The following is a 19,592-nucleotide window of genomic DNA, read 5'->3' as shown; positions in this document are numbered from 1 at the left end:
CACTAAAGCGTTGTTACAAAAATTTGAAAGTCATAATACTATTTTTTATATGACATATGGCCTGCAGGATCCTTGTTCCCTGACCAGGAACCAAACCCATGCACCCTGTGGTAGAAGCGTGAAGTCCTAACCACTAGGAAACCAGGTAATTTCCCATAATGCTATTTTAAGACCAATCTTGTACTAAGAGAAAATTTATCCACAAGAACAACAAGGCCCAACTGGATTTTGATGCTTATTAATTTTGGTAATTGGTGCAACCATTTTTGATGGGGTTCAAATGTTTGTGGTTGGGAAGAGTTAAAAATATGTTGGAAGGGGGAAGGAGGAGCTAAAATTCTCTTTATCTAATGAGTTGGTGGAAGCAAAAGAGAAATATTGATCATTTCAGCATTGAGCCTTTTTGCTATAAGCTTGACCAATGGCAAGCACTGGATAGCCCCCTCCCTAGGCAGTCTGGCTCAAGAGACGATCCTTATCAAATTTAACATAGCAGTTGGCATGAACTAAACCCTATCTAAATACAGGACATTGATACGTAGAACCCTGAACCAAACATTAAACCATACTGCTGGAAGTTCTATAACCCTTTAGAAAGAAAAAAAAAAAAAAAGAAAGGACCAAGGAGAACAGGAAGGGAGAGCAAATGTAAGATGATTGGGGTTTTATAAATACATATAAATACACCTCAGATTTTTGTAAGACACGATTGTTTACACAAAAGATCAAGGCCAGGATCCCAAAGTGAAGGGATTATTAAGAACTCTAAAAGGTATTTTTCAGATAATAAAAAGGGGGCTTAGCATGATTTGTTCCAGTATTCCAAGGTAACTGATAGGCAGTTCTACCACAAATCTTTAACTTTTCATCACTACTACATCTGGCTTTAAACAGAACTGTATAATAATCATGAAAATCATGCCTGTGAAAAAACGTTCAAATATAAGAAGAAAGTGCAAACTATACCTAAGATCTACTTTCCACACCCTTCTCTAATGTAACAACAGGAAAATTGAGTAAAGCTTGAATTGAGCTAATAAACTATTGTTGTTTTCAGAATACTTATTCAAGAAGATCAAGACAGGGTCACTAGAAAGGGTAGACAAAGTATTTAGGGACATTTGTTGGGAAGTAGAATGTTGATTCCTGTGAGATAGCATGCCAACTTTCAGGCAAGGACTTCTGCCTTTGAGTCCTCACATCACATACAACTCCTTATTTGCAGACCATATTATGTAGTCTCAAAAATCGACATCTCCAGACTGCCTCACTTATTTTGGCTCATGTGACTTTAAAACAATTACTATGGTAGATGCAATTTCTATATAGTTTGGGAAAATGTTTTTTTTTTTAAAGTTTAATGCTATTATATACAACAACAAGCATCTGTCTTTATTATTATATGCTTTTACATATAATAAGAGCTCATGACTAATCATATGAAATGAAAATTGCTATACATTTTTATTAAAACAACACAGACATATAAATTAACGTCTACCATTCCAACTTCAAATATTTTCATGAAGTCGTATAAGGACATTAAAAGGTGGTACTTTTTGCAAACGTGGGTATGGAATTAGGTCATAATTATCTCGCTCACTGGACTTCCCTGGTGTCACAGATGGTAAAGAATCTACCTGCAATGCAGGAGACCCGGGTTCAGTCCCTGGGTTGGGAAGATCCCCTGGAGAATGGAATGGCTATGCACTCCAGTATTCTTGCCTGCAGAATTCCATGGACAGAGGAGGCTGTTGGACTACAGTCCATGGCGTCACAAAAAGTCAGAAATGACTTGGTGACTAACACACTATCTCACTCATTAGGAGATTGTGTACTTTTCCTTATAATTGCTTATTGGAGAAATATGTGGACAACCCAAAAGTTCAGGTTTTGCACTTTTCTTCCCCCAGAATCTCTTAACATGAGCTGTTGCACAATATGGTATCTAATTGTTGTAGCAGTAGCCCATTTTAGATGTTCTCTATATAGTCCAAGAAATAAGATGTTTATGCACTGTATCTCTAGATCTATATATTAGCCTGAAAGTATAATTCCAATAGTCCTCTATCCCACTACTTTATACAATGAAAAAATAAAATATATGTCTGTAGCAAATGATTTTCAAAAAGTAATTAGATATTGATTTATAGTTACTCTACTTAAGTATCCAGACATAAATTATTTAGATAATATTGTGCTAGATGTTTTGTATTTCAAAACATCAACTTTTCATGAAATCTAGAGTCACTGAATTTTAAAATTATATACATGCTATATGACTAATGGGACTTCCCCTACACAGACCCTGATATTTGGGTAGTGTAAGGATTCCCTGGAATGTATAGCTTTAGTTCTAAGGTCATCTTTTTGGTAGAGTCAGACTAAATATCAAGGGAGATATATATACATACTCCTCTCTTAAGACTCCACACAGAGACTGATCATAACCATAAAATAAAAGGGATACAAACATATACCAAACAAAAATTATTCTTCAATTTCAACTTCAGAATGTAATAATAAGTCCTAATGCAACTGGATAAAAAATGTTTAGTCACATTCTCCTATAATATTTTTAGATTTTCCTTCCAACAACTTTTTTTTTTAAATCACATAAATTCCAAAGTCTGGTATAGAATCAGCCTTATTATGGATCTTGCCACACTTCCTACATATCCCCCCCCCTTTTTTCATTGTTACACTTTAATTTTTTTTTACTTTATTTTTATTAGTTGGAGGCTAATTACTTTAAAATATTGCGGTGGTTTTTGCCATACATTGACATGAATCAGCCATGGATTTACATGTGTTCCCCATCCCAATCCCACCCTCCCACCTCCCTCCCCATCCCATTCCCTTTAAAACTCACCAGATATTTGTCTCGTTGCCTGACCAATTTGCTGTATCACCACCACCATCCCAAGTGTTCTCTCAATATTGCTCAGAGTATTTAAATTCAAGACCTTTATTTCTAAAAATTTAAGCAGAAACTCATTGAAACATTTTCACCACAACCACAGCTTTTTGAGTTCAAAATATTTAGTTGATGAGCAAGACCAATTATGCTTAAGATTCTGAAAGTGTGAGATCAGATTACACAATATTAGTAACAGATTTCCAATGACAATTACTTGCAGAAGTTTTCTTCCATAATACTCTTAATTTTATATTATTTATATTCCACTTGTGAGGGTGATGAGAAGCAAAGGAAGGTTTAGTGACCTAATCAAATTACCCAGGCATCAGGCATACCTCACCCTAAAGCTACATTCTCTAGCTAAAAGCTTAAAATTCTTTCCCCAAAACAATATGTTTTAATCTACTTTTAGTTAGACTGTCTTACACAAGTTAATTTTCTTATATTGGGATAAAAGTACATGTTCTGCATTCTAACTAATCATACACAAATAAGCTTTTATTATTTATTATTTTAAATTTCTACTCTAAAGAATTCTAAGTTTTTAACATGATGTAACAGGCAACTAGTATTATTGGTACTGCTATAGATCAATTAATTAAGAAGTATTTTTCGTGATTTTCCAAGTTCAGAAGAAAAGCATTTTTACAATGACTTTTAAACTAGTTTCAGAGCTATATTCATACTGGATAATTAATAAATAACAATCATTAGGCAGAATAACATAAGCATTAAAATTATGAGCTCTGGAATCAGACAGATCTGAAGGGTGTTTGCTAGTTCTCTAACATTGTTAGCTCTCTAAGTCTGTTTCCTCTTCTTAAAAAAGTCATAATAATAGAGGATTAAGAGGTACCAACTACTACTACTACGTATAAAATATATAAGCTACAAGTATATATTGTACAGCACAAGGAATATATACAATATTTTGCATTAAATATAAATGGAGCACAACCTTTAAAAAATGTGAATCACTAGTTGTATACCCGATATTTATAATATTGTAAATCAACTCTATCTCAATAAAAAAAGGGGAAAAGGGAAGAAAAAAATGAGCATAATGGGAGTACTGATTCCACTGAATCGTCATAAGAATTAAATGACACAATGCATCTAAAGTTCTTACCACTATGCCTGGCATATTTTAAGTGCCAAATGAGTGATAGTTCTTACTATTAACAACTAAAGCTGATAAATTATTTACATGAAAAATTAAAATTAAAAATGAGATGAGTTATCATATTTGTAACATATCATCTTCCTTCTAAATCACACTGGATAGAATTTTCTTAAATAATAAAGCCACTATTATATATATACTGTTATAATTTCAGTGTTGAGAAATATGCTGCACTTATGGTGAAACAATTGGCTGAGTGGTAGTGAAATAAAATTTCCTCATGTCGTAGCTCAACTAGGAAGACTATTCTCTGGTTTTAAAAAGGTGAAGTTCTTTTTGTCTTGAGTCACTGCTGGAAATCCCCTCAGCAAAAATGTTTTGCTGTACTCCAACTCTGTGACAGGGTCTCATCTCCAGAAAAGACTAAGCCAAAGGGACAGAACTCAAAGACTAGAGTTCAGAACCAGAGTTTACAAGTCACAGAAGTACTGCTTTCTTGATGAATTTAGATTTATAGAATCATTACAAGCCACATTTTAATTATATTAAAAAGAATCAAAAGTCATAAAAGTTCAATACATGTCACAAATGCTATTTTAAAAATGTCCTTAGTTAAGCAATTTTATTCAAGAAAAAAAAAGAACTAAATTATATATGAAAATGTTGCTACTAACCTATCTTCCTCACTCGCACCTGACTCTCATATGCAGATTATAGATGACACATTTGCCTAGTTAGGCATCATCTGGTCTTTTTCCTACTTTTCAGGCATCTTATGGTTATTAAATGGCAGTTACATATTCCCAATCACATGACAAGATTTTAATGTACTTTGACATAATTTCTGTTCAGTATCTATCCAGCAAGAGAGAGTACAAATAACACAGTGTTTAGGAGTGTTTAGTCACAACAACCTGAGTTCTAATCCTAGTTCTACCATTTGTAACTCTTTGATCTTGACCAATGTACCTAGTTTCCGGGTCTTAGAAATATCCCCTTCAATCACATGAAATAGATCTAATACTAGTACTTACCTCACAATGTTATCACAAGGATTAAACTAATTGAAATGAAGTATATAAAACACTGGGCACTGTACCTGACATACACAATGCATAAATAAATGTTAGGCTTTACTATTACTAGAGTCAAATCCTGATTAGCCAGGTTAATGAAAAGTAATGAAACAAAAATCTAGCAGCACTACTGAATACTTTTAAACATACAGTTTATAAATTTGTGATGATATTTTTAATCTTATATTTAAATTTTGCCTGATGTTCTGGCAATCGGAAACACTTCCAACAAACCAATAAAGCTAAAATGTGAAGGACTGAGCCAGAAAACAATCCCTTTGCTTAGAATTCTTCTCTATTGGCCAAGTGTGAAAAGTCAGCTTTGCTCTCATATTAATAAAAATAGTCATCATAAATGAGTTGTGTCCTCTTTCTAAATGTATGTTTGTTTAATCTTGGTCTGTATTGAAGGAAGTAATTAAATACTGGGTTTAGAAGGCTTCCTGGTAGGCTGCAAAGTACAACAGAACTGAAAGCAAACAGATGGTCATATAGTCATCAACAGATTCTGTTTAATTTTATCATTAAGAAATGAAACACATTTATCCTTGATAATTCACCTAACACAGAAAATATTCCTGTAAAATATATGCTTCACAGCACAATATATATTTTGGAAAATAATTTAAAGATTAACTACAGAAAATTAGAACATTTGACTTGATTATGTCTAGGGCTTCAATTTATTTTTCTTTTCCAGCACAACCCACGGGGTGCCATGCTATGCTCAGTCACTTTAGTCCTGTCTGACTCTTAGAGACCTCATAGACTGTAGCCTTCCAAGCTCCTCTGTCCATAGGATTTTTCAGGCAAGAATACTGGAGTGGGCTACCATGCCCTCCTCCAGGGGATCTCTCCTGACCCAGGGATCAAACCCATGTCTCCTGTATCTCCTGCATTGCAGGTGGATTCTTTACCACTGAGCCACTGGGAGGAGGGTCGACCTTAAGGTTTATTAATCAAAGACCTTTCCTTGACAGAATAGTATTTGAGCTAAAAATAAATTTATTTTATCCTTTTCTCCTACCATATTATGAAATTTTTACTAAACTTCTGCAATGCATTCTTTCTTACTAGCATTTGAATTTCAAAAATCCAAGAGTCATGATCATTGGTAAGTGTGTTTCCCAAGCCTCTTTAAATTGGACAAAATTATTCCAAAGGTTTTGCCATTGCTGCTGTGATGTTAAGGAAATCAGCCACTAAATATAGGACATCAATCTAAAGGCACTGATCTTTAGATTGTTCCTGCATTTGCCTCATGAGAGCTGCCATTTCCCATGGTTCAGGGTATCCAAAAAGCATGTCCAAATGGCCATGTCATGAAATTTCTAATTTTGCTCTTGCAAATAGCTTATGAATATCTTTACACAGCATTCAAACAAACCTTGGCAGCTATGACAAAGACCACAGCATATTTCAAATTAATGTTCTATTTATAAATACAAAGAGCAGTGGCCATATATGACAAATCCACAGCTACCATCATACTCAATAGTGGAAAGCTGAAAGCATTTCCTCTAAGATAAAAAACAAGACAAGGATGCCCACTCTTGTCATTTTTATTCAACAGAGTTTTGGAAGTCCTACCCATGGTTACCAGAGAAGAAAAAGAAATAAAAGGAATCCAAATTGGAAAAACAGAAATAAAGCTGTCACTGCTTGCATGTGACATGATACTATATGTAGAAAATCCTAACGATGCTACCAGAAAACTACTAGAACTCATGAATGAATTCAGTAAAGTTGCAGGATACAAAATTAATACACAGAAATCTGTTGCATTTCTATACACTAACAATGAAAGATCAGAAAGAGAAATTAAGCAAACAAACCTATTTACCATTGCATCAAAAGAATAATATACCAGGAATATACTAATACAACTGAGTGACTGAACTGAACTGACACTTACCTAAGGAGACAAAAGACCTGCTCTCTGAAAACTATAAGATGAAAGAAATTGAAGACTACACAGCAAGATGGAAAGATATATCATGTTTTTGTACTGGAAGGATCATATTTTCAAAATGACTATACTACCCAAGGTGATCTACAGATTCAATGCAATCCCTATCAAAGTATGAATGACATTTTTCACAGAACTAGAACAGACAATCTTAAAACTTGTATGAAGAGACAGAAGATCCAAAATTTAAAAAAAAAAATCTTGAAAAAGACAACAGAGCTGGAGAATCAGGTTTCCTAGCTTTAGGTTATACTAGAAAGCTACAGTCATCAGAACAGTATGGTAATGGCACAAAACAGAAATGTACATCAATGGAACAAAATAGAAAGCCCAGAAATGAACTCATGCACCTATGTCCAATGTTTCTATGACAAAGAAGACAAGACTATAAAATGGATAAAAGATGCTTTCTTCAATAAATAGTGCTAGGAAAACTGAACAGTTACATGTTAAAAAAATGAAATGAGAACATTCTTTAATACCATAAACAAAAATAAACTCAAAATGAATTAAAGACCCAAATATAAGACTAGATACTATAAAATTCTTAGAGGAAAACATAGGCAGAACACTGACAAATCACAGCAAGATCATTTTTTGATCTATCTTTCAGAGTAATAGAAATAAAAACAAAAATAAACAGATGGGACCTAATAAAGATTTTCACAGCAAAGTAAACCACAAACAAAATGAAAAGACAACCTTCAGAATGGTAGAAAATATTTGTAAACAATGCAACTGACAAGGGATTAGTCTCCAAAATTTACAAACAGTTCATGCAGCTCAGTATCAAAAAAAAAAAAAAAAAACACAATCAAAAATGAGCAGAAGACCTAAAGAGACATTTCTCCAAAGAAGACATACAGATGGCCAAGAGTCACATGAAAATTATAATCAACAACCTTCTAACTATGGTCCAATGAAGAGTGGAAATTTTGGTGGTAGCAGGAACATGGGGGGACCATATGGTGGAGGAAATTATGGTCCAGGAGGCAGTGGAGGAAGTGGGGGTTATGGAGGGAGAAGCAGATAACTGAGCTTCTTCCTATTTGCCATGGGCTTCACTGTATAAATAGGAGAGGATGAGAGCCCAGAGGTAACAGAACAGCTTCAGGTTATCGAAATAACAATGTTAAGGAAAATCTTATCTCAGTCATGCATAAATATGCAGTGACATGGAAGACACCAGAGCAGATGCAGAGAGCCATTTTGTGAATGGATTGGATTATTTAATAACATTACCTTACTGTGGAGGAAGAATTGTAAAAAAAAAAAAAAAAAATGCCTTTGAGACAGTTTCTTAGCTTTTTAATTGTTGTTTCTTTCTAGTGGTCTTTGTAAGAGTATAGAAGCATTCCTTCTTTGATAATGTTAAATTTGTAAGTTTCAGGTGACATGTGAAACCTTTTTTAAGATTTTTCTCAAAGTTTTGAAAAGCTATTAGCCAGGATCTTGGTGTAATAAGACATAACGTTTTTCCTTTAAAAAAATTTAAGTGCGTGTGTAGAGTTAAGAAGCTGTTGTACATTTATGATTTAATAAAATAATTCTACAGGAAAAAAGAAAAGATACTCAAATCACTAACTATTAGAGAAATGCAAATCAAAACTACAGTGAGGTATCACCTCACACCCGTCAGAATGGCCATCATTAAAAAGTCTACAAATAATAAATGTTGGAGAAGCTGTCGAGAGAAGGGAACCCTCCTACACTGGTGGTGGGAATGTAAATTGATACAGTCACTATGGAGAACAGCACAGCAGTTCCTTAAAAAACTAAAAATAGAGCCACTATATGATACAGCAATCCCACTCTTGGGTATATATCCAGAGCAAACCATAGCTCAAAAGGATACATGCACCTCAGTGTTCTTTGCAGCGCTGTTTACAACAGCCAAGAAATGGAGGCAACCTAAATATCCATCAAAAGATTAATGGATAAAGAAGATGTGGTATATATATATGATTGACTATTACTCAGCCATTAAAAAGAATGAAATAATGCCATTTGCAGCAATATGGATGGACTTGGGGATTATACTAAGTGAAGTAAGTCAGAGAGAGATAAATATCATCACTTATACATGGAATCTTAAAAAAAAGTGATACAAATGAACTTATTTGCAAAATAGAAACAGACTTAGAGAATGAACTTATGGTTACAGTGAGGAAGTTTGTGTGGTGGGGGGTAAACTGGAAGTTTAGGATTGACATATACACACTGCTATACTTCAAATGCCTTTCCATGAAAAAAAGAGCAGCAAATACTCTTTCACATAATGCAATTATTATTGAGAATACTTGAGAATCATAAAGATGAAGAACCGACCGTGGCTTGTTGTTTTATGTCCATATTATCCAAATGAAGAAAATACTGCCTAGTGACTAATGCTTTGGCAATCACTAGCTTTTATAACTCAAACACAGAATAATGCCACAGAGGAAAATTATGTAGATTTCATTTACTATATGGACAATCTAAGCTACAACTAGTTTGTTTTAACAGTAAAACAAAAGAGATTTTACAAAAGTTAGTCCATAAATAATACCCTCAGAAATTTACCACAATCTATCTACTCAATCTTAAAATTTCTGTACTAATTACATCTAAAATGCATAGATGCCCCTCTGGGGCTTCAAAAAATAATAATAAAATAAAATAAAACACATAGAGACCCTGAAATGGAGATAATTATGGACCTGAGGAAAAGTATGGGAAGAAAACTCTAAGTCAGTTATAATTCTCCATGCTTTTATCACTCTAGAGATCCTGATCAAAGGCCAAGGTTGATTTTTGTTATAAGTTATTGAAAGTCATTAAGTTTATTATAGGCCCTGTGCTTACTATTCCTCTTCCATTAAATGCAAATTTATAGGACATTACAATTTCAAGGAAAAAAAAACATGGCATGGCATATACTATTGTGTTACAGTAAGTCAAAACATGCATGAGCAGTTCTGAGCAGGCAGAAATCACTTCCTATAGACAAACAACTTGGGAGTTGAATTCTTGCTAAATGGTTTTTACTTAAAAAACTTTAAAAACAGTATTAAGACCTGAATTTCATCCTTTTCCTATATGAGACCAATTCCAAATGTGCATCTTCTCTATATCTCTGGCCTTAAGTAAATTTAGCACACTTATTGACATTCACTTTTAGACATACTACCCCTCCTCTATACTAGATCTTCATTTTTCTATCCCACTGATTGTATATGCCCAAGCAATTCCACTTACAGACTTACTCCCTTCTGTTCACATTTATATCTGCATGCCTCCTAGATGTCATGCATCACTTGGAGGATGTATTTCTTTAAACATATATCATTTGGATTCAAACAGCTTGTATTGGATTCAAGCTCTGTGGCTTACTAGTTGTATGATCTTGAGAAAGTTGTTTAACCTCTCTGAACCTATATTTCCTTACCCTAAAAATACAGATAATCGTAGGATGTAATTTATAAGACTAGAAACTGCCAAGAAAAAATGAGATAGTATCTGACACACTTAAGTGTTCCTACTTACTATCACTATTATGGCTATTATCAAGAAACTTTATATCATTTTATAATGGTATAAAAACCAACATACTCACTTTCATTTCTAAACTTTAGAGAAGCAAGTTCTACACCTCTGTAATTGGGGCAGAGTTGAATACAAGTTTGAAACCTTTTTTTAATTGGACTGTGAAGGATAGGTACTCTTGAGTTAAGGTCACACTAAGTTGTAATTATCATAGATCCTCCCTTACCTGATAAAACATCTAGTGTTGGTAATTTTATTAAAATCACCAACAGGAGTAAGAGAACAAAGATTTCACAATCCAAAACCAAAAGCTTTCCTTTAAATGTTCTTCAGAGAACTATAGTCACTTATAGAAGCATCTCACTTTGTGCAATTGCTGGGCTCCTGTTAGGATGTTTGCCTCAAAATTTCTAAATCATATGTTAAAATACAACATGACAGCATTCTTAAAGGAAAGACCTTAGTATTGCAAACTGAAGAGTCCCCATTTATGTTATAAAATAACTCTTCTGAAGCTTACTAATTTTACACTGTTTTAATATTAGGTAAAAGTACTATAAGATTATAATAAAACAAAAATTTATTTTGGCAATATGCAGTAGACTTTTGATAACAGGTTTACAAGAACTATAATTACTGCAACAACATACAAATCTATAATTATCCATAAGAAAAGTAATTGAAACAAAACACAAAAAGCATAAATACTTCTTATTTGCATAGTCTTCAACAATGGAATCTGGAAAAGGACATAGTAGGAGACAGTAGTCATTTTTAAGGCCATAAGAAACTTAAGTATTAACAAAGAAAGAGGTACAGTTGTTTCTACTTGAACAGAAATTCTTAAAGAAGTTTCTTGTCGAATCTGCCTTTTAGTAAGGGATAGAAGAGCAAGAAAGCAAAGAATAAATGAGCAGTATTGAAACTGCATGTTATCCAGTGAAATCATCAAAACTAACTTCCTGATCTGTTCAACCTAATTTGGGATTTAACTAAAGGTATTAAGCTGATCGTCTAAATTTTACAATTATTGTATTGGACTTGAGACTCTGAGCAACTCAAACATTATTTCAAATATCACAATTAATATATATGGAAAATAATAAGGCAAGAAGCTCATAAAATGAAGTTCAAAGACAATATAAGAAGTTTTATTTTTGTTTTCAACCTAAACTTAGTCCAAAATGTAAGCTTAGGTATTCTATTTCAAAACTGTCTAAATACACCCACATATAGTTGCCAGACAAGTTGAAGGTTCAAAGTTCTTGTGATTTCACACAACTTTCAGTTCTATTGCAAATCCTCTTGGGGGTAAACAAAACAAAAATACATAACAACAAAAAACATGGACTTTTTTTGTTGTTGCTGCTGCTCTAAAGCTCAGAAGAGAGAGGGGGTTTGTATATTCTACATCCCGAACCCATATCCTGAGCCCAAAAAGCAAAAAAAAAAAAAAATCTGCTTTTTGCGAATTGTGAAAGAGACACTTTTATTTACCATGCATATACACTCAGCTTTCCCCTGGTTTAGCCTATTGCTCCTCACAACTGTTGAAAATTGTAATTCTAAATTAAGAGCACATGAATGAGAGGGGGATGTCCTATCAATTGAAGAAGCAGTCACTGGGGTCTGCAACAACAAAAGAAGCCACTTGTTAGTTCTCTTTCCAGTTCTCAATATATTTGAAGCATTTAGAAACTATTCGAAGTAATATCTTTTGAAAGAAAAGAAAAAGTCAAAATAAGGGAACATATGGAAGGAAAAAACACATCCCTTGTCACATTGTTTAAAAAAAAAAAATTATCATTGTTCCTGATGTCTCCCATCCTGCCTAGTTCTAACAGAGTCTTTAGGCCGAAGTTAAATAAGTCTCTCTTACACATTGGCAAAATATAACTCTTTGATTATAGGGGTCTCCGTGAAATATAATCACAGTGCCTTAGTAGGCCTCCACTTCATCATCATCAGTAAGACCATGTTTTACATTCCTTACAGATGTGCACCCTTGTCCCTTGCCTCCATACTAAGAACACTATGTGAAACGTCCCATTCTTACAAGTGTGTGACTTGATTTCTTCACCTAACCCTAAAAACCCTATACCACCATCTCCCATTTACCAAAACTCCGAAGCTTTCTTTTTCCTTCAAAGAAATGTGGCCCTAACGTCGTAAGGCAAATAAAGTTAAATTCCATGGAAAAATGAAACCGATGCAACAAAGAGAAGAAAAAGGAAGACAGGGGGTTGGGTGGGAAGTGCCTGTGTCTACCGAAGGAGAAGCTGCCAGACTAACTTCTGCAATTCAAGGGTTCTGGGGCAGCAGGAGACTGATGTGTAGAAAAATAACAAAGGTGGGCTTCCCACCTTCCTTACCGCCATGGAGCCAGAGGAAGATGCAATATACACACGGATCACCATCTTGGGAACAGCTTCTGTAGTTTGAATCCTGCAAACGGCTGGAAAGCAGCTGCAGCAAAGGCTGGAATCAAGCTAAGGGCAGTACAGAGGTTGGAAAAAAAGGGTGGGGGAAGGTGGAAGGGGAACTTGCCAGAGCCCCGCCCTTGGCTGCTTTCACTAAGCTTCGACCGCTGCAATCCCAGCCCCAAAGCCCAGAAGGCACAGGCTCGTTTGCATCATTTCTTTTTTTTTTTTTTAATTGAGAATCTCGAATAGCACCGCGAGATCTGTTGAAACATTTATTTTTGACTGTTCACTCCCGGAAAATAAAGAAAAGAGAAAGAAAAAGAAAGGAGCATTGAGTTACGTTTGATTGCAATGAAGGACCTTTCCTCACGGAGACTCAAAGTTCTGCGCCTTCCTGCTCAGCAATGTATACAAATAAGATGCTTTCTTTGAAAGAGGAAGTTCTCCTTTGGAAGAGGAAGTTCTACGTTGAAACCAGACATTAGTAAGAAAGCCCAAGTTCTCAAAGCCTTGTGCATTTTAAGATTGCTATTTTGTAGTGATTGTTTTCGTGTTAGCTGGCGGCAGGAATTGGATACTGAAGGACTGAGTGCTGCGGCTTAGGAAAAGTATCAGGTTTCCACAAGTCCGGAAACAGCAGGATTGGTTTTCTTCTTGAGTTTTGCTTTTTGTTAAATTAGGGAATCCTGCTTCCGTGAGAATTCTCAAGAAGCCTGATTGACAGGCAAACTCAAGAATGCAGGAAGAAATTGCAAATAAAAAATTGAAAATACACTGTAAGAAAGTGGATGATTTTTGTTTTGTTTGCTTTGTGACTGGTTATGGAAAGGGAACTTGGATCATATGTTGCAGGAGATGTGGAAATGGGGAACAGAGAGCAAACGGTTATTTGTAGCTCTAGGGAAATGAGCAAATAATTGATAATGCCCAGAGTGGTTTCCATTGATTATCAAAACATACATAAATTGGGTTTCTAAGGAGCTCCCACCATAATAATTATATTTCCCATATTATGTCAAATGAACAGAAATAAGGAACTTGCAACATGAATGTGAGTGGAGAGAGTCAGTCACCTGTTCTACTTCTTTACTTTTACTTTGTCCTCCCTTTCCATTCTAATGCTTTATCATATTTGCATAGGTACAATAATTGTAATAGCTTCCTAATAGATTCTCCCTTCTCCAATCTATGTGATCAGTACAACAAACTTGAGAGGTAGATATAATTATGTCAGTTTTTTCAGATGAAGGCTCAAGGAAATGCATGAAAATGAGTAATTTTCCTAAAGTCATTTACCTAATAAATTCCAGAGTTAAGATCAGACTTCGAGTTCAACCAGCTCCAAAGGTTACCTTCTTAAATATCATTTTTAATACATTGTGTGGGACAGGGAAACTACTCAATAACTGTTGCCTATTTTTCTTCCAAAAACATAATTTTCATGTGTCACTAAGAACAGTGTAGCCTGAAATACTTAAGACAGGTTTCCATTGACTATCAAAACAAACATAAAGTGTGTTTGTTTCTAAGGAGCTCGCACCATAATCTGGCCCTAAACAATCCATACAGTCTCACTCATTGCTCCCCAAACCAACTTCCTTGAATAACCATTGTTTACTACCACTACAATAACCATACTTATTCCTATTTCCATGCCTTTGCTCTTCTTGTCCCTTTCCTCACCTTTCCCCCACATAGTCTGTCTTTTCTGTGCTCTCCATCTGTCCCACTCTGATATTTAATAAATATAAATAAAAACCTTTATACACATGATCAGGCTGAAGTAAGTAAGGGTAAACTAGTCACCCTCATCATGGTCAACATCAGGGTGACTGTGACTGTGCTTCCCACCCACAGGACAGGAAAATGTTCCTTCAGGTTTTGATTTGGCATGATGGACATAATTTGCAATATAATAACATAATTAACCCCTCAACTCTTAGTGGTCAACATATATTCTACTTGAATCTATAATCTATTTTGAATTGATGAAAAAAGTAGAAAGAAAGAAAAACTCTTCTATTGATTCTACATACCCATATGAAAAAATTAATAACTCCAGAGAACTGAGTGATAGGCAGTATTAGCAAAGACCAGTTAGTCTTATCAGGAACTTTCAGAAATGCGAAGACAATTGCTAGTATTTAATTTCTTTTAAATACAGATGTATTCAGTTCAGTTCAGTTCAGTCACTCAGTCGTGTCCGACTCTTTGCGACCCCATGAATCGCAGCATGCCAGGCCTCCCTGTCCATCACCAACACGCAGAGTTTACTAAAACTCATACCCATCGAGTCAGTGATGCCATCCAGCCATCTCATGCATCCTCTGCCGTCCCTTTCTCCTCCTACCCCAATCCCTCCCAGTATCAGGGTCTTTTCCAATGAGTCAATTCTTCGCCTGATGTGGCCAAAGTATTGGAGTTTCAGCTTCAGCATCAGTCCTTCCAAAGAACACCCAGGACTGATCTCCTTTAGGATGGACTGGTTGGATCTCCGTGCAGTCCAAGGGACTCTCAACAGTCTTCTCCAACACCACAGTTCAAAAGCATCAATTCTTCAGCGCTCAGCTTTCTTTATGGTCCAAATCTCACATCCATACATGACTACTGGAAAAACCATAGCCTTGACCAGATGGACCTTTGTTGGCAAAGTAATGTCTCTGCTTTTTAATATGCTATCTAGGTTGGTCATAACTTTCCTTCCAAGGAGTAAGCGTCTTTTAATTTCATGGCTGCAGTCACCATCTGCCATGATTTTGGAGCCCCCCAAAAATAAAGTCTAACACTGTTTCCACTGTCTCCCCATCTATTTTCCCATGAGGTGATGGGACAAGATGCCATGATCTTAGTTTTCTGAATGCTAAGCTTTATGCCAAATTTTTCACTCTCCTCTTTCACTTTCATCAAGAGGCTTTTTAGTGCCTCTTCACTTTCTGCCATAAGGGTGGTGTCATTTGCATATCTGAGGTTGTTGAGATTTCTCCTGGCAATCTTGATTCCACCTTGTGCTTCTTCCAGCCCAGCATTTCTCATAATGTACTCTGCATACAAGTTAAATAAGCAGGGTGATAATATACAGCCTTGACATACTCCTTTTCCTATTTGGAACCAGTCTGCTTTTCCATGTCCAGTTCTAACTGTTGCTTCCTGACCTGCATACAGGTTTCTCAACAGGCAGGTCAGGTGGTCTGGTATTCCCATCTCTTTCAGAATTTTCCGCAGTTTATTGTGATCCACAGAGTCAAAGGCTTTGGTGTAGTCAATAAAGCAAAAATAGGTGTTTTTCTGGAACTCTCTTGCTTTTTCGATGATCCAGTGGATATTGGCAATTTGATCTCTGTTCCTCTGCCTTTTCTAAAACCAGCTTGAACATCTAGAAATTTATGGTTCATGTATTGCGGAAGTCAGACTTGGAGAATTTTGAGCATTACTAGCGTGTGAGATGAGTGCAATTGTGCGATAGTTTGAGCATTCTTTGGGATTGCCTTTCTTAGGGATTGAAATGAAAACTGACCTTTTCCAGCCCTGTGGCCACTGCTGCGTTTTCCAAATTTGCTGGCATATTGAGTGCAGCACTTTAACAGCATCATCTTTAAGGATTTGAAATAGCTCAACTGAAATTCCATCACATCCACTAGCTTTGTCCATAGTGATGCTTTCTAAGGCCCACTTGACTTCACATTCCAGTATGTCTGGCTCTAGGTGAGTGATCACACCATCGTGATTATCTGGGTCATGAAGATCTTTTTTGTGCAGTTCTTCTGTGTATTCTTGCCACCTCTTCTTAATATCTTCTGCTTCTGTTAGGCCCATACACTTTCTGTCCTTTATCAAACCCATCTTTGCCTGAAATGTTCCCTTGGTATCTCTACTTTTCTTGAAGAGATCTCTAGTCTTTCTCATTCTGTTGTTTTCCTCTATTTCTTTGCATTGATCGCTGAGGAAGGCTTTCTTTTTTTTTTTTTTCTTTTTTTTTTTTTAGGAAGGCTTTCTTATCTCTCCTGGCTATTCAACGGAACTCTGCATTCAAATGGGAATTGATGTATTAACCTAAGTGAAAACGTTCCCAATGAATTGGTATATAAACAAAATCTATAGGTCCTTATTAAGAAATTAATAATGTTAAGAATGTTCAAACTACCAGGCAATTGCACTCATCTAACATGCTAGTAAAGTAATGCTCAAAATCCTCCAAGCCAGGCTTCAGCAATACATGAACCATGAACTTCCAGATGTTCAAGCTGGCTTTAGAAAAGGCAGAGGAACCAGAGATCAAATTGCCAACATCCGCTGGATCATTAAAAAAGCAAGAGAGTTCCAGAAAAACATCTATTTCTGCTTTATTGACTATGCCAAAGCCTTTGACTGTGTGGATCACAATAAACTGTGGAAAATTCTTCAAGAGCTCAGAATACCAGACCACCTGACCTGCCTCTTGAGAAACCTATATGCAGGTCAGGAAGCAAAAGTTAGACCTGGATATGGAAGAACAGACTAGTTCCAAATAGGAAAAGGAGTATGTCAAGGCTGTATATTATCACCCTGCTTATTTAACTTGTATGCAGAGTACATCATGAGAAATGCTGGGCTCGAGGAAGCACAAGCTGGAATCAAGATTGCTGGGAGAAATATCAATAACCTCAGACGTGCAGATGACACCACCCTTATAGCAGAAAGTGAAGAAGAACTAAAGAGCCTCTTGATGAAAGTGAAAGAGGAGAGTGCAAAAGTTGGCTTAAAGTTCAACATTCAGAAAATTAAGATCATGGCATCTGGTCCCATCACCTCATGGGAAATAGATGGGGAGACAGTGGAAACAGTGTTAGACTTTATTTTGGGGGGGGGGGCGGGGGCTCCAAAATCATGGCAGATGGTGATTGCAGCCATGAAATTAAAAGACATTTATTCCTTGGAAGGAAAGTTATGACCAACCTAGACAGCATATTAAAAAGTGAGTCATTTTTTGTCAACAAAGGTCCATCTGGTCAAGGCTATGGTTTTTCCAGTAGTCATGTATGGATGTGAGAGTTGGACTATAAAGAAAGCTGAGCGCCACAGAATTGATGCTTTTGAACTGTGGTGTTGAAGAAGACTCTTGAGAGTCCTTTGGACCAAAAGGAGATCCAACCAGTCCATCCTAAAACAGATCAGCCCTGGGTGTTCTTTGGAAGGACTGATGTTGAAGCTGAAACTCCAATACTTTGGCCACCTGATGCAAAGAGCTGACTCATTTGAGAAGACCCTGATGCTGGGAAAGATTGAGGGCAGGAGGAGAAGGGGATGACAGAGGATGAGATGGTTGGATGTATCACAGACTCAATGGATATGGGTTTGGGTGGACTCCAGGAGTTGGTGATGAACAGGGAGGGCTGGCATGCTGCGGTTCATGGGGTTACAAATTGTCGGACACGACTTAGTGACTGAACTGAACTGACCCTTATTATTTCAACCATCTCTTGACTGCATATTCTAGAATAATCATTTTTGCTTCATTTTCAGTTCAGTCAGTTCAGTCACTGAGTCGTGTCTGGTGATGTGTATCAGCAGGACACAACTTTGTTTTTAATTTATTTATTTGGAGGATAATTACTTTACAATATTGTGATAGTTTTCTGCCATACATTGACATGAATCACACACAGGTATACATGTGTCCCCCCATCCTGAAACCCTCACCCACCTCTTTCCCTATCCCATCCCTCTGGGTTGTCCCAGAGCACTGGCAGTGGGTACCCTGCTTCATGTACTGAACTTTCCCTGGTCATCTATTTTATGTATGGTAATGTACAAGCTTCAATGCTAGTCTCTCAAATCATCCTATCCTTGCCTTCTCCCACTGAGTCCAAAAATCTGTTATTTATATCTATGTCTCCTTTGCTGCCCTGCATGTAGGATTATCAATACCATTTTTCTAAATTCCTAAGGTAAAAGAAACAGGGTCACTCGTAAAATGGAATCCTGAGAGGAAAGAATAGGTAACAGAATGTACTTAAGTAGGAAATCTTCCCAGCTGAGAGTATCTGAGTAAAATTCTTTCTTTTCCCCTGGATCAAGAAGAATTTTGGACGTAGGCTGCTTCAATGACAAAACAATCTTCCAGCTTCAAAGTATTGACCTGACAGATTTCTTCTTCTCTTTTTGCCACTCCATGCACAGATTTCAGAAACACAGCATAGATTTGTGTTGCAGTTACCTTTTACTGCTCAACAAATCACCATAAGAGGTAGTGCTCAAAAAAACTGATGATGTGTATTTTGCAATTTTGGCAGAGCTTGGCAGAAAAACGCCCTTTCTGGGGGTTTCCTTGGTGGCTCAGTGGTAAAGAACCTTCCTGCCAGTGCAGGAGACACAGATTCGATGCTGATCTAGGAAGATCTCACATGCTACAGAGCAACTAAACCTGTGCATCACAACTACTGAGCCAGTGCTCTAGAGACTGCTCCGCAACAAGAGAAGCCACCACAATAAGAAGCCTGCACACCACAACTGGAGAGTATTCCTTGCTCATTGACACTAGAGAATACCCTGCACTATATTATACCTGTTAATGTACAGT

At 36.2% G+C, this 19,592-nt stretch overlaps 1 protein-coding gene across 2 annotated transcripts in view; it reads right to left on the bottom strand.

The window, feature by feature from the left end:
* SH3BGRL (SH3 domain binding glutamate rich protein like) overlaps positions 1-13,430 on the bottom strand; it is an 83,481-nt gene extending 70,051 nt beyond the window's left edge. Inside the window, exons 1-2 of one of the 2 annotated variants that reach the window (XM_070462086.1) lie at positions 13,377-13,430; positions 12,977-13,102 (exon numbers count right to left, since the gene is read on the bottom strand). In XM_070462086.1, coding sequence (XP_070318187.1) covers positions 12,977-13,030 — 54 coding nt within the window. In that variant the 5' untranslated portion in view covers positions 13,031-13,102; positions 13,377-13,430. Of the gene's footprint in view, positions 1-12,976; positions 13,269-13,376 lie in introns of those variants that run through there. The other variant, XM_020903526.2, reaches the window with a different exon arrangement.
* Positions 13,431-19,592: the final 6,162 nt, after the last annotated feature.

Source organism: Odocoileus virginianus, chromosome X (genome assembly GCF_023699985.2).
Source record: "Odocoileus virginianus isolate 20LAN1187 ecotype Illinois chromosome X, Ovbor_1.2, whole genome shotgun sequence".
Lineage (NCBI taxonomy): Eukaryota > Metazoa > Chordata > Mammalia > Artiodactyla > Cervidae > Odocoileus > Odocoileus virginianus.
This window is presented reverse-complemented; position numbering and strand designations above follow the sequence as displayed.